The sequence below is a fragment of the Crinia signifera genome, chromosome 3 (genome assembly GCF_055691185.1).
Source record: "Crinia signifera chromosome 3, ASM5569118v1, whole genome shotgun sequence".
Classification (NCBI taxonomy): Eukaryota; Metazoa; Chordata; class Amphibia; order Anura; family Myobatrachidae; genus Crinia; species Crinia signifera.
Window position 1 is genome coordinate 329,392,410 of NC_139219.1, and position 14,566 is coordinate 329,406,975.

Below are 14,566 nucleotides of genomic sequence, written 5' to 3' on the forward strand. Positions count from 1 at the left end.
TAGGTGTTCCGCCTGTTGTAGAGTAGACAATGGGAGCCTGGTATGGTACAGTATAGCTCTTGTGGTTTATATCTGAAAACCTTTTTCATAAAAACCCGGGAGGCTAAATGGATGTACTGTGTGTAGCGATCAACCCAGATATGAGGGAATTTGCAGTAATGAGCTGGAGGTCATTTTACACACACCGGGCTATAAAAAGATCTACATTGATCCAGTAATATGATCCAATTAATCCAATTATTTGGTCCAATAATATGTGTATTAAATAGTTCAATAATATGTTTATTAATTGGATCTGAACTATCATATGAATGGGCCTTGTGTGTTTTTGTCTGATTTATCTAACTAGTAATCTAATGATTGCCCCCTTCTGGTTTGGGATAATAACATCTTCAATTTAGCCAGCATTTGGATCCACATTGAAGAATCTTAAGGAAACGGTTCCGTAGTCTGACGGTGACATAGATCACGTAGATAGAATGCAGAGTTGGAAAAATATTCAACAAAAAATTATCGCCTACATCATCAAGTGATCCCTGGTAGAACCAGACCGTAACATGGGTGATGAAATAGAAGATGTAACTCAACAAAGAAACGGTTGAGAACTTTATGGTCTTGTAATAAGTGTCCAGTTGTCCTGTTGCACTTCCGTCACATCTCATCCTATACGTATGATGGCACAGAGAGGAGATGAGAAGGACTGATGACATGAAGAACATGAGGAACGACATGACATTCCACCATAAAAACAAATAATTTTCTATTTCAACTCTTTCCCAGTTATTTGTTGTGTTTGATGAGATCGTAAAAACTCCAGTTGTAACTATAACAAAATATATTGAACTGTAACAAATGGACCCCAACACGGAAGCGATGATCAGATGGACGACCCTCTGTAATATTATTATCTTCAGACGTAGGAAGAAGACACTGGGGAAGTTGCAGATCTTCAGGCAGAAGACAACAGAGAGAAGGTTGGCCAACCAGATGCTGGCATAGAAGGAGATTGCAAAAATACAGCCAACAATTATTTCATACGGAGTATGAATTTCTGTAAAGAGATTCTGTAGAAATATGTCCAACAGGCAGGCGGATTGATAGAAGAATCGTGTGACCCCGAGGGAGGTGAGAATGTGGTCAGTAGAGGCCACGGGTCTTTGTTTGATCCATTCAGTGACATTCACCGCAACGATAAATCCATTTAGAATAAGTCCTGCTATATAAGTAACCCCAGCGGCAACATGAATGCTCACACGTTGCACATTGTATTCTGCCTCCATAGTTCACGTCTTCAGTGGAAGATATGATACGTTAATATGAAATGTAACACTGGCTATTTCTATCTACAGGACGGTCTCATTTTAATGGATTATGCAAATGATAATGAAAACCGCCCCAGCTGTTTAGGTTTATACAAATAAGTAGGATGTTGTTACATGTTAACACAAAACAAAGCTTAATGTGTCACATTAATTCATTGCAATTTATAAGCATCATAATAAACTGATTTAAAATGAATTTAATATATTTAATATATAATATAGCATTCAGTTAATCAGAAATATTTAAATAAACATTGAAAGAAATGTATTACATATGAATATAAAATTATTGATTGCAGCTAGTAGTGTTATTATTATATGTATTATTATTGTTGTTGTTATTATTATTAATATTATTTATGACTTGTTTCTTAAATAGCACAGCATGTTACGTTGCATTTTACAATTGGAAACTACACAAATAGAACAAAACTGAATAATCAGCTGTTAGGAGGCCAGGAATTGTGCCTGCATTGGGGGTGCAGCAGTCACCTGACCCAGGCCAACATGGCATCACCCAGACTTTGGAACCAACGGGAACTTTAGCAATACAGAGGCTAGAGTTGCCTGTACCAGCGGGGCACAGGGTGCAAGCAGCTGTAGTGACGGACAGAGAACAACGAACCAGAGGCAGAACTCTGGGAGGCAATGGAGTCATCTTCCACCGGGCTCCTGCTCCCAAGGGGGCACCTCTCCTCCCCCTGCAAGTATAAAACAGTTATTTAAAAGCCAACAATATTGCTTCTGTGGCTGAGTTCTGAGAGATATATGTGTTATCTATCTATATTTGTTAACATAAATATATATATATTTTATATAAGGTTTTATTGTGTTGTGTATGTGTGTGTGTGTGTGCGTGTGGGGGGGGCACCAACATATATCTTGCCTCCAGGCAACTGGAACAAACTTACGCCACTGCAATGAACCCTTGGCATCCTGCACAAAAGACCAGAATGGTACTGTAACTAACATGGTCTGTGGCTGAGGTCAGCAGGGCACAATGACAACAATAATTCCATGCAGAGGTCTGCAATAATAATAGGGGAGCGGTGAGTGACAAATATGTTTAGCTGGATTTTTCAGGGTGTTTGCAAATGGTTGAGTTGTGTGCAGCATCTCGGCTTGGAAAAAACGGGGACTTAATATTGACATTACTGTTATGTTGCTCCGTCATTTTAACAGGCTAGGAACTACAGTGGTTGGACAACAATCAATAAACTGAGAAAACATCGGGATTGCGCATAACTCTGACACAGGCCCTCGCTCGAATGTTGATAAACTTATACCAAAGGAAGAGGGATACGGTCACTAGGTCGATCCATTGAAGATCGACATTTCATCCCCTAAAATCCACTATGGCGTGGTGGGAGAATCTAATAGTGTGTCGAGTGCAATGAGGCACCGGGCCCAAAGCATGGCGTGTGCAGCGGTACACTGATACAGTGTCCATGTCGACATTCGGGCCGGAAAAATGTGAGAACCGCATGTTGACATTTTGACTCATTGACAATCTAATACTTGAGTTGACCTTCCGACCCTGTCTCAACTTTAACCATGTCAACCTAGAGTATTTCAGGTGTTGACCTAAGCCCTGTCGATATTCCATGGTCAACCCAATGTATGACAACCTACATTGAGTCAACCCTATGACCCATACCCAAGGAAGATCACTCTTTTTATCTTTACTTCCATTTAGCTGGAATATATATGAAAGACTATGCTTCTCACAGAATCTCCCTCTGTGGACGATGGGGCAATATTCTCATACTCCCCTTTATGACTAATCCGGACATAGTAACCCACTAGTAAGCCCGCTTAAAGCAAACCTTCGGTAGTTTCACTCTCTGCCAGCAGATGGCAGTGTTTCGGAGACTCATGGACACTAGACATACAGATGGAGCAGCTCTCATTTGAGCTGCTCTTGGAGATTCTATCACCAATCGCCTCCCCCCCTCCAGCCGCCGTTTTGTACGCGCGTACGAGACGCTTGCGCGCACTATTCTGTCAGAGTCCTCCGCCCGTCTCTCCTGCCGCTCTGCACCCAGCCTGCTCCCACTCCCTGCCCATCTCCCTGAAGCGGAGCGGGGCAGGGAAGTCATTGATCCCCGATCCGTGTTTTGCTGACGGGGACGCACGAGCGAGTGAGACTCTTGTGCGTCCCAGTCAGCCAGTCCGTCATCTGGCGGCTCCATCTGTATATATAGATGATATTCCTAAAGCTCTACCGCATTTCTGATGTTCAAGCAAAACTGTTGGTTCTACCAGAGATGCATCAGAAAATATATAGGGCCTAATTCATGTTTGATTGCAAAGCCAATGTTCGCAGCGATTATCGTCAGACTGCTCATAGGTCGCGTCGGTTTCAGTACAATGATTGCCGGGAAGTGACAGTTTTGGGGTGTGGCATTTATATGCTATCAACTGCGATCATGTATATACAAAAGCATCGGGTCTGTATAGCCATAGGGCTACCCGAGCAGTTGATGTTTATCTTGCAAAGAAATAGAGCGCTTATATATGCCGGAGCGCTTCCTCTGTACCGGGATTTCGGGTTGGCACTTCCGGTCAGTGTGTTCGGCAACACAGCGTGCTTGGCAGCTCCAAATGGCATTCTCAGCTTGCCACTATTCATCCAATGTACCGGAAGCGCCAACCCAAACTTCAGGTACAGAGGAAGCACTCCGGCATGAGGATTCTGCCGCACTGTGAAGGAAACTGCTGAAGGAGGTAAAGTTAGGGTCAGTTAGGGACTGTGCCTCCCAACATAAAAACTTTCAGTGACACAGGGACCAGCCTCAGACCCAATTAACATCCTGGTCACGGCATACTCACCAACCCCACAAATACTCCAAAAGGAGTTGTAAACTTTTCATTCAAGGTTCAAGGTGACATGTTTTTTACTTTCTTTACTTTTTAATAAACGGCATGCTACATGTTACTTATTTTATTTCATTTTAATCAAATATATATCATATATACAGGGCTATTTTTCAGCAGGCTCCAGCAGGAACTGAGGCCCTTATTCTAGTTCACTCTTTCTGACAAAATATTTCTTAGATGGACAAAACCATGTGCACTGCAGGTGAGGCAGGTGTTACTTGTGCAGAGATAATTAGATTTGGGTGGGGTTTTACACCTGCCTCACCTGCAGTGAGGCAGGTGTATGATATGCCCCCAAGCCGCGTCAAGGCTTCTCTGTATATTGGAGGTCCCTAGCGCTATATCTAGGTGCACCCCAAAAACTATCATAAGCTAGGAGGCCCAGTGCGGCATGCCAGTGAGATACTAAGTGTTAATAATTAGTGATAGGAAACCGAAGCTATACATAAAGAGAGAGATAAATGAAATGTAATTAAAATAAGAGAGAGAGAGTGTTAGTTAGGGAAAAGTGTTAATAGAATGTAAGGGCATGCCGCACTAAAGCCACCCAGCCCAACCAGTCCAGGGGCACCAGACCCCACACCACTGTTACCCTAAATTGGGTCTACAGTTAGTCAGCAAGGAGCCACATGATAATGGCTCCTTACTTGGTATAGCTGAACTAAGAGCTACCTACCTTGGAGCAACCCCAGACTACTCCATGTGGCATATCAGGACCTGCATCTCCGCCTAATGCAAGATCCTCTCTGCCTCTCACAACACACATACAGATAGTGGTAGATGCTCAAATTAGTTCAGTAAAACTTTTCAGGTGCATTCAAAGGAGGGGTTAATACTTAGTAAGTAACACGACATTGGTTCCCCCGACACACTGAATAGTTTTAGCAACCAATCTTGAACGATACATGATAATAGAATTCAAAGATATTGGTTATATATACCTGCGCAGGTGTATGATATGCCCCCAAGCTGCATCAAGGCTTCTCTGTATATTGGGGGTCCCTAGCGCTATATCTAGGTGCAGGGTGTGGCACCCCAAAAATTATCATAAGCTACGAGGCCCAGTGCGGCATGCCAGTGAGATATTAAGTGTTAATAATTAGTGATAGGAAGCCGAAGCTATACATAAAGAGAGAGATAAATGAAATGTAATTAAAATAAGAGAGAGAGTGTTAGTGAGGGAAAAGTGTTAATAAAATGTAAGGGCATGCCGCACTAAAGCCACCCAGCCCAACCAGTCCAGGGGCACCACACCCCACACCACTGTTACCCTAAATTGGGTCTACAATTAGTCAGCAAGGAGCCACATGATAATGGCTCCTTACTTGGTATATCTGAACTAAGAGCTACCTACCTTGGAGCAACCCCAGACTACTCCATGTGGCATATCAGGACCTGCATCTCCACCTAATGCAAGCTCCTCTCTGCCTCTCACAACACACATACAGATAGTGGTAGATGCTCAAATTAGTTCAGTAAAACTTTTCAGGTGCATGAGGGAGGGGTTAATACTTAGTAAGTAACAAGACATTGGTTCCCCCGGCACACTGAATAGTTTTAGCAACCAATCTTGAACACTACATGATAATGTATGAACTTGTGAATTTTGAACTGCCATTTTATTCTAAGTGCCATTTTTAAATAAGTGCAGAGTTATATCCAAGAAGGAGTGACTTTTGCTGAAGGTGGGAGTGGTTATCTGCTCAGACTTTTGCTGAAGGTGGGAGTGGTTATCTGCTCAGACTTTTGCTGAAGGTGGGAGTGGTTATCTGCTCAGACTTTTGCTGAAGGTGGGAGTGGTTATCTGCTCAGGTGCCTGACCTGTTAAAGGGTCCACAAAGTGCAGATAGTGTGCTGCATGATCTGAGAGTGGGCCACTGTGGAAAACGTGCAACTGGAAGAAATTACAGAGGAAGCGGACAGATACAGGTGTGAGGACACCAGGAGTGTGACACAGCTGCAGGAACAGATAAGTATCAACTTTCTTATATTTTGATAAAAATTAACTTGTAGTGTGTAATTGCATTGTAATTTAACTCTCTACTGTATACTAGGGGGTTAGTCGCAGGGAGGTAGATAAAATGGGTGGGGCCCTGATTGAGAATCTCACTCAGTGCATGTTGTGCAAGATGTATGCGCACCTGGAGCAAGAGTCCCAGTGCGAATACATCTGCACGAGATGTGAGCGAACGTCCGCCCTGGAAGCCCAGGTCACTGATCTAGAGCGGACCGTTCAGCGACTGAGGGATATTTCCAATCTTGAGCAAAGCCTAAATAGAACGGTGGAGGAGTTGCAGATGGGGTCACTGGTAGAGGAGGAGGATCAGGTAGCCAGCTGGGTCACGGTTAGAAGGGGAAACAAGAGGGACAGGAGGGACAGGAACGACATCTCTGATCTATCACACCCGAACAAATTTGCCCGGTTGGACGAAGTTTCGGGGGAGGATAGAGACGAAATGACGGAGCTGGAGGAGACGGCTCCCTCTAGCAACCAGAGGAGCGGTCCCTCTAGCTCAAACGGGATGACAGTTAGTGAGGTACCAAGGCAGATAGTGGTGGTAGGGGATTCCATCATTAGGAGAACAGACAGGGCAATCTGCTATCGGGACCGCGATCGCCGCACGGTTTGTTGCCTCCCGGGTGCTCGGGTACGGCACATCGCGGACCGAGCCGACAGATTGTTGGGAGGGGCTGGGAGCAACCCGGCGGTCTTGGTGCACATCGGCACCAACGACAAAGTCAATGGTAGGTGGGATGTCCTCAAGAAAGAGTATAGGGAATTAGGTAAGAAATTAAAGGTGAGGACATCTAGGGTAATTTTCTCGGAAATATTACCAGTGCCACGTGCTAGCTCAGGGAGGCAGAGGGAGATCAGGGAGGTAAATGTGTGGCTTAAGGATTGGTGTAGGAAAGAGGGATTCGTGTTCATGGAACACTGGGCGGACTTCTCGGTCAGGCGCCATCTTTTTTGCCGTGATGGATTGCACCTGAACGAGGAGGGGGCTGCGGTGCTGGGGGGAAGGATGGTTAGAGGGTTGGAGGAGATTTTAAACTAGGCGACGGGGGGGTGGGGGCAGCAAGACATTATGGGACCATCAGGGAGAGAAGCCGGACTGGGATCAGGAATCATATGGGGGAAGGAGATGGGGGGGGGGACGGAGACATAGACAAAGTCCTGGGACATAACAAGGGTATAATCGGGGGTAACTCTCAGGGTGCATCAGGAATGTCATGTAATAAAATGTTATGTTGTAACAGTCACGTTATCCCATTACAGTTCTTAGGTACAGATGATCTTAGTATACGGGAAGGAGGGAATGACAGAGGAAGAATTCCCGGAACTATGGAGAGGGCAGGCAGTGTGCATGGTGGGGAGGCCTGTAGAGAGTCTATTGAAGGGGAGAGGGGAAAGAGGAAGCTAGTAAAATATTAGAGCCATATCTAAAAATAAACATAAATTAAAATGCTTACTGGCTAATGCAAGAAGCTTAGTGAGTAAAATCGGGGAACTTGAAACGGTGATCAGTAGGGATGACTACGACATCATTGGTATTACAGAAACATGGTGTAATGAGTCGCATGACTGGGCATTAAACATGGAGGGATATACACTCTACAGGAAAGACAGGGAAAATAGAAGGGGCGGGGGTGTGTGCCTATATGTAAATAATAACTTAACATCATGTGAGAAAAATATGAGCACAGACCTGGAAGACGACAACTCAGAGACAGTGTGGGCAGAGATAACCGACAATAATAAGAAACCAAAAAACAAATTTATAATAGGGGTATGCTATAGACCACCAAATATAAATGAAAGGGAAGAGTCTCTTCTTTTAAACCAAATCAAACAAGCATCAAATCAGGGTCAGGTATTAATTATGGGGGATTTTAATTTACCCGACATTGATTGGGAAAACGAAACAGGTAAATCAGCAAGAAGCAATGGGTTCTTAAGCTTACTTAAAGACCAGTTTATTACACAAACGGTAGAAACTCCAACTCGTGATGAGGCGCTCTTGGACTTAGTATTAACAAATAACACAGACTTAGTTTCAAACACAAAAGTAATTGAACAATTAGGGAATAGTGATCACAATATGGTTTCACTGGAAATCAACTTCAGTAAATTACATCAAAAAGGATCTGCAAAAATACTAAACTTCAGAAAAGCGAACTTTGAATTATTCAGGGAAGCCCTAACAGGAATTGGGTGGGAAACGGTTATGGAGGGAAAAAATGCAGAGGAAATGTGGGATACTCTAAAAAAGGTGCTTGATTCACTAACTATTGAATACATTCCTAAAGTAACTAAAGGTAAATTCAACAAAAAAAAGCCACCATGGTTGGACAAAGAAGTAAGGTCAGCTATCAACAATAAAACCAGAGCCTTTAAATTCTATAAAAATAACTTGAATGAGGAGGCGTTCGCAAAATACAAAGAATCAAACAAAACTTGTAAAGGGGTAATCAAAGCAGCTAAAATATTATATGAAGAGTGCATAGCCACTGAAAGCAAAACCAACCCAAAGAAGTTTTTTAAATACATAAATAGTAAACGTTTAATTAAGGAAAACATAGGCCCACTAACTGATACTAGTGGAAAAAGTGTTACTGAGGACAAGGGAAAAGCAAAACTGTTAAATGAGTTCTTCTCATCAGTATTTACTAAGGGAGAGCAGACTGTGGAACGAACATTTACCACAAACGGGACAAATAAGCCAGATCTCATTGTGGATTTCACGCCGAAGGAAATAATACTGAGGCTAAGCAAACTCAAAACAAATAAGTCACCAGGGCCAGATGGGATTCATCCGAGGGTATTAATGGAATTAAGGGATGAACTAGCTACCCCCCTACATTATATCTTTAGCAAGTCACTATCGTCAGGTATAGTACCAAAAGATTGGAGAATAGCAGAGGTAGTGCCAATATTCAAAAAAGGAAAAAAGGAAGATCCCGCTAATTACAGACCCGTTAGTTTAACATCAATTGTGGGTAAACTATTTGAAGGATTTTTAAGGGATGGTATCCAGGAATATTTAGATCATCACCGTCTACTCAGTACTAACCAACATGGGTTTGTGAAAAATCGTTCATGCCAAACTAATCTACTAGGGTTCTATGAAGAGGTTAGCAAAAACCTCGATAATGGAAATGCTGTAGATGTGATTTTCCTAGATTTCGCTAAAGCATTTGATACTGTCCCACACAAGAGATTGATTAATAAAATGGAGAACCTAGGATTGGGTGAAAATATCTGCAGATGGGTAGGGAATTGGCTATGTAATAGAGAACAAAGAGTGGTTGTGAATGGTGCCGTATCAGATATGATACCGGTACTAAGTGGAGTGCCCCAGGGTTCGGTTTTGGGGCCCATTTTGTTTAACATTTTTATTAACGATATTGGGATAGGGTTACTCAGCAATGTATCCATCTTTGCGGACGATACAAAACTTAGCAAAGTCATCAAATCACCAGAAGATGTCACCATGCTTCAAAATGATCTTGCAATTCTAGATGAGTGGGCAAAAAAATGGAAGATGAGGTTCAATGTAGATAAATGCAAGGTTATGCACCTTGGGAGACACAACCAGTGTGCAAGTTACAACCTTAGCGGAGAGGAACTGGGTAATTCCATACTTGAAAAGGATCTAGGAGTCCAAATAGACAGCAATCTAGGATGTAGTGCCCATTGTAATGTAGCTACAAAAAAGGCCAACAAAATTCTGGCATGTATTAAGAGGGGAATGGAAACTAGGGACTCAAGGGTAATTATGCCACTATATAAAGCATTGGTGAGACCTCACCTAGAGTACGGAGTACAGTTCTGGGCCCCACACTATAAAAAGGACATCATAGAATTAGAAAAAGTCCAAAGGCGTGCAACAAAGCTTATTAGGGGAATGGAGAATTTAAGCTACGGGGAGAGATTAAGCAATTTGGGACTATTTACATTAGAAAAGAGACGTTTAAGGGGGGACATGCTCAACATGTACAAGTATATCAAGGGCCAATATAAGGAACTGTCACACACCCTATTTTCTACTAGAAAGGAATCTAGGACGCGAGGGCATGAGTATAGATCAGAAGAAAAAAGATTTCATTCAGCTAGTAGAAAGAATTTCTTTACGGTCAGAACAGTCAAACTCTGGAACTCTCTTCCCAGAGAGGTGGTAACGGCTGGCTCATTAAATGCGTTCAAGGCAAAGTTGGACAAACATTTACTGGAGAAAAACATCCATGGGTACAAATAAGAAATATAATTTGTCTGTAAAATACCAGAACCTACCAAATCAGCAATGGATATCTATACCAGGTTGAACTAGATGGACGCAAGTCTTTTTTTCAGCCTTACCTACTATGTAACTATGTAATAGAATTCAGAGATATTGGTTACATATACCTGCGCAGGTGTATGATATGCCCCCAAGCCGCGTCAATTTGAGCATCTACCACTATGTGTATATATATATATTCGTGAAGCAGGTAATCGGCACTCCAGATTAGTCGAATGATGCCACAGTGCCTTCCAGTAGTAGATAATATAGACACAAACACCCACCATGCACTTTTGGTTTGGATATTGGCTTTTCGATCTCTCTAGTAGGGGATCAAGTGTTATCAAGCGACCGACACAGCATAGCGCAAATTCTGGAGATATTGTACATTATATATATATATATATATATATATATATATATATATATATATATATATATATATATACAAGCTCTCTATTTATTTGCACCAATATTATCAATGTTTATACTGAGCTGCTTATTAAGCGCAGTACACACTCTGTTTATTTGCATACTGTAGTTGATGTTTATCGTTACGGTATATAGGCTGCGTATGTGCATGCAGTTACAAATGAGTTTGCAATGGTTTTGTTGGGCGTCTATCTTTTCCTTTTGATGTCAGCTTCACTGCATTACCCTGGGCAAAAGCCACCCAACTTCATCCTTTTGCCCAGGGTAAAGCTATTTCTTGCTGGGGAACGCCATCGGCTGTAGCTGTGATTGGATGTTTGGAAGCAACAGCAGGAAAACCAACATATGTAAAGTAGGGAAAGATAAGGTCCATACACACTGGGCTACTTTGCCCAGCATATATGGACAGCAAAGATGGGGAGATTCTCTGGGCTAAAAATCTTCACTCTAAGCGATTTTCGTGGTGGTGGACAACTTTCCATATCAGGACGCTATCTGACCACCCAGTCGCTCATCTGCTGGTAATACCAGCAGATGATCAGTGGCCGCCGGTGATGATGCGGGAGTGCCTACTATGCGGCTTTTGAGCTGAAAGCAGCTCAAGCAACAAAACTGAGCTGCTTCCAGCTCAATATCCCTCAGTGTGTATGGGCCGTTAGTAGGCGTGCTCTTACATCAGGAAACAGATTCTTGGAATGTAATGTCGGCCGAACACATAGTAGGCAAAGCCATGCCTTGTAAGTGATTGCCCCTTTAAAAAAAAGTCCTATTGTAGTAGGAAAGTAGGCAGGAGCGCTCGAATTTGTATAAGTATTGTAGTCAGTGGTTGTATCTGGAAAGCCCTGTGTCGTGTGTAGGGAGCTGCTGAGTATTTGGGTAGGTCCACAATACCCCGTGAATAGACAGTGATTTAGGGAGAATACTTAGCGCTCAGTGGTGTGGTGTGGTGTGGCGTGGCCTTAGTGGTGTGGCGTGGCCTTAGTGGTGTGGCGTGGCCTTAGTGGTGTGGTGTGGCGTGGCCTTAGTGGTGTGGCCTTAGTGGTGTGGTGTGGTGTGGCCTTAGTGGTGTGGCGTGGCCTTAGTGGTGTGGCTTGGCCTTAGTGGTGTGGTGTGGCGTGGCCTTAGTGGTGTGGTGTGACCTTAGTGGTGTGGTGTGGTGTGGTGTGGCGTGGCCTTAGTGGTGTGGTGTGACCTTAGAGGTGTGGTGTGGCATGGCCTTAGTGGTGTGGTGTGGCGTGGCCTTATTGGTGTGGTGTGACCTAAGTGGTGTGGTGTAGCATGGCCTTAGTGGTGTGGTGTGGTGTGGCCTTAGTGGTGTGGTGTGGCCTTAGTGGTGTGGTGTGGCATGGCCTTAGTGGTGTGGTGTGGCATGGCCTTAGTGGTGTGGCGTGGCCTTAGTGGTGTGGTGTGACCTTAGTGGTGTAGTGTGGCATGGCCTTAGTGGTATGGTGTGGTGTGGCCTTAGTGGTGTGGTGTGGCCTTAGTGGTGTGGTGTGACCTTAGTGGTGTGGTGTGGCGTGGCCTTAGTGGTGTGGTGTATGTCACATATTAATAAAGAGATGAAACAAGGAATCAGTAAAATATGAATAAATGTAATTAAACTAGATAGATGTCCTGGGTATCTCACAGTAATAGGCCAGCGAGGTATCACTCTGCTGTGTTCAGTATACCAAATGCCTGCGGCGGTAAACACAACACATCGCACTGACTCGCTTTGAGGCACCCAAGCCTCGGATGGTAAGCGCAGTCAGCAATCTTTTCAGCTTACAGCATTCTGCCAACTTACAGCATTTGGTTACTGAACACTGCACATCGTTATTGACAATTATCTGGCTGCAACAACACCCCCGTTGCTCCAGATACAATTAACCCTTTGATCCCATAGTGCGTCAGATGCACATCACCCCCATTCCCTGCCCCACCAGAGACCGCTGCAGTCACCTGCGAGTGGCCATAGGTCCCAGGTGAGGGACCTATGGTATAAAGGGGTCCCCATAAAGAACACCCTTAAGCCCCACACTAAGGCCACGCAGAGTGATACCTCTCTGGCCTATTACTGTGAGATACCCAGGACATCTATTTAGTTTAATTAAATGTATTCATATTTTACTGATTCCTTGTTTCATCCCTTTATTGATATGCGACATACACCACACCACTAAGGCCACGCCACGCCACACCACTAAGGCCACGCCACACCACACCACTAAGGCCACACCACACCACTAAGGCCACGCCACACCACACCACTAAGGTGAGCACCAAGTATTCTCCCTACTAGATCGGCCGGCATCCCACACAGCTGCCGAATTTGGGCGGGATTCTATTCAGCTCTTGAAGCTGTACTTGTCCATACTTATTTATTCCAGAAGGAGCTTAAATATTTAATATAATACATTTTTTACTTTTTTTTAATAATAAATTATATAACGATCTTACTTCACATTTATTTAATTATATAGTACTTTTTTCATCTTTGAATTATAACTACTACACAATTTGTAAGAAAAGCATCATTATAGTGCATATATATATATATATATATATATATATATATATATATATATATATATACACAAAAATAACTAGCATGTTACCCATGTTTTGCATTGTAATTAAAATAAATGTAATATTATTTTTCATAAATGAAACCTATACACAAAATGATGTCGTTTCCCATGAGAGTCGTTTGTGAAGGTTCCTCTTGTTGTTGGAGATGGTTCTTCTGAGAAGCTTCGTAAGTTGGTCTTCGCCCCTTTGAAGTACTGTCTGTGATGATTGTTGTTGGGAAAATGAGTGATAGCTATGAATGTTATATAGAACCTTTGCAATGTGTTTCAACCTATTAATATGGGGATCTGTATGACACAGAAGTTTAGTCCATGTCCTCACAGTCTTGTTCTACTTAGAGTAGAGAGTCTCCGAAGTTCTACATCAACCCAACAGAGATTTCAGTCTTCAGCTTTCCTGGTGACCTGAGACAATAGAGGAAAACATTGCAACAGTTTATCTTTATCTGTGAGTTGTCCACTGACTTTTGTGACACCGCAGAAATAAAATGTATATTCGGATATAAATATAGATGATATAATAAAGAATAAGGTTATTGTTGCTTAAAGATAATTAAATATTGTTTTATGATTACCCCCTCACAGAGGGAATATCCTTGAAATGGCTAATAGAGTTAATGTCCCCACCCTGGAGGGGAGTTGGACTGAAACCAACAGTCTCGGTGGTTATACTTCACAGCCCCGAGATTACAGATTGTACTATTCCACTAAGGAAGAAGAGGAAACTGTTGGGAGACTTTTGTGAATGGAGCCGGTGCATAATACCCACAGGAGTAGCTCCCCTTACGCACATAATACCCACAGGAGTAGCTCCCCTTACGCACATAATACCCACAGGAGTAGCTCCTCTTACGCACATAATACCCACAGGAGTAGCTCCCCTTATGCACATAATGCCCACAGAATTAGTAGCGTAATGCCAACCTTTTCCCCCAGTGTCAGCCATGTGCCCCACCTCCCCCCAGTGTCATGTATGCCTATGTAGGTCACTTTCCAATACCCACTAGTGCTTGCCTGACTCACCCCATTACAGGGAGTGACAGCATGCCTCCTCTGTGCTGCACTGTGTTCTCCAGCCAGC

At 43.2% G+C, this 14,566-nt stretch overlaps 1 protein-coding gene across 1 annotated transcript; it reads right to left on the bottom strand.

The window, feature by feature from the left end:
- Positions 1 to 392: 392 nt before the first annotated feature.
- On the bottom strand, positions 393 to 1,280 carry LOC146063071 (taste receptor type 2 member 4-like). Its single transcript, XM_083175085.1, has one exon. It carries the CDS (start codon positions 1,278 to 1,280, stop codon positions 393 to 395), a length of 888 nt encoding a protein of 295 aa, XP_083031211.1.
- Between the last annotated feature and the right edge of the window lie 13,286 nt (positions 1,281 to 14,566).

Bases quoted from the DNA above. Each gene is read 5' to 3' on its own strand.
- LOC146063071 (XM_083175085.1), bottom strand. From the start codon at position 1,280: ATGGAGGCAGAATACAATGTGCAACGTGTGAGCATTCATGTTGCCGCT.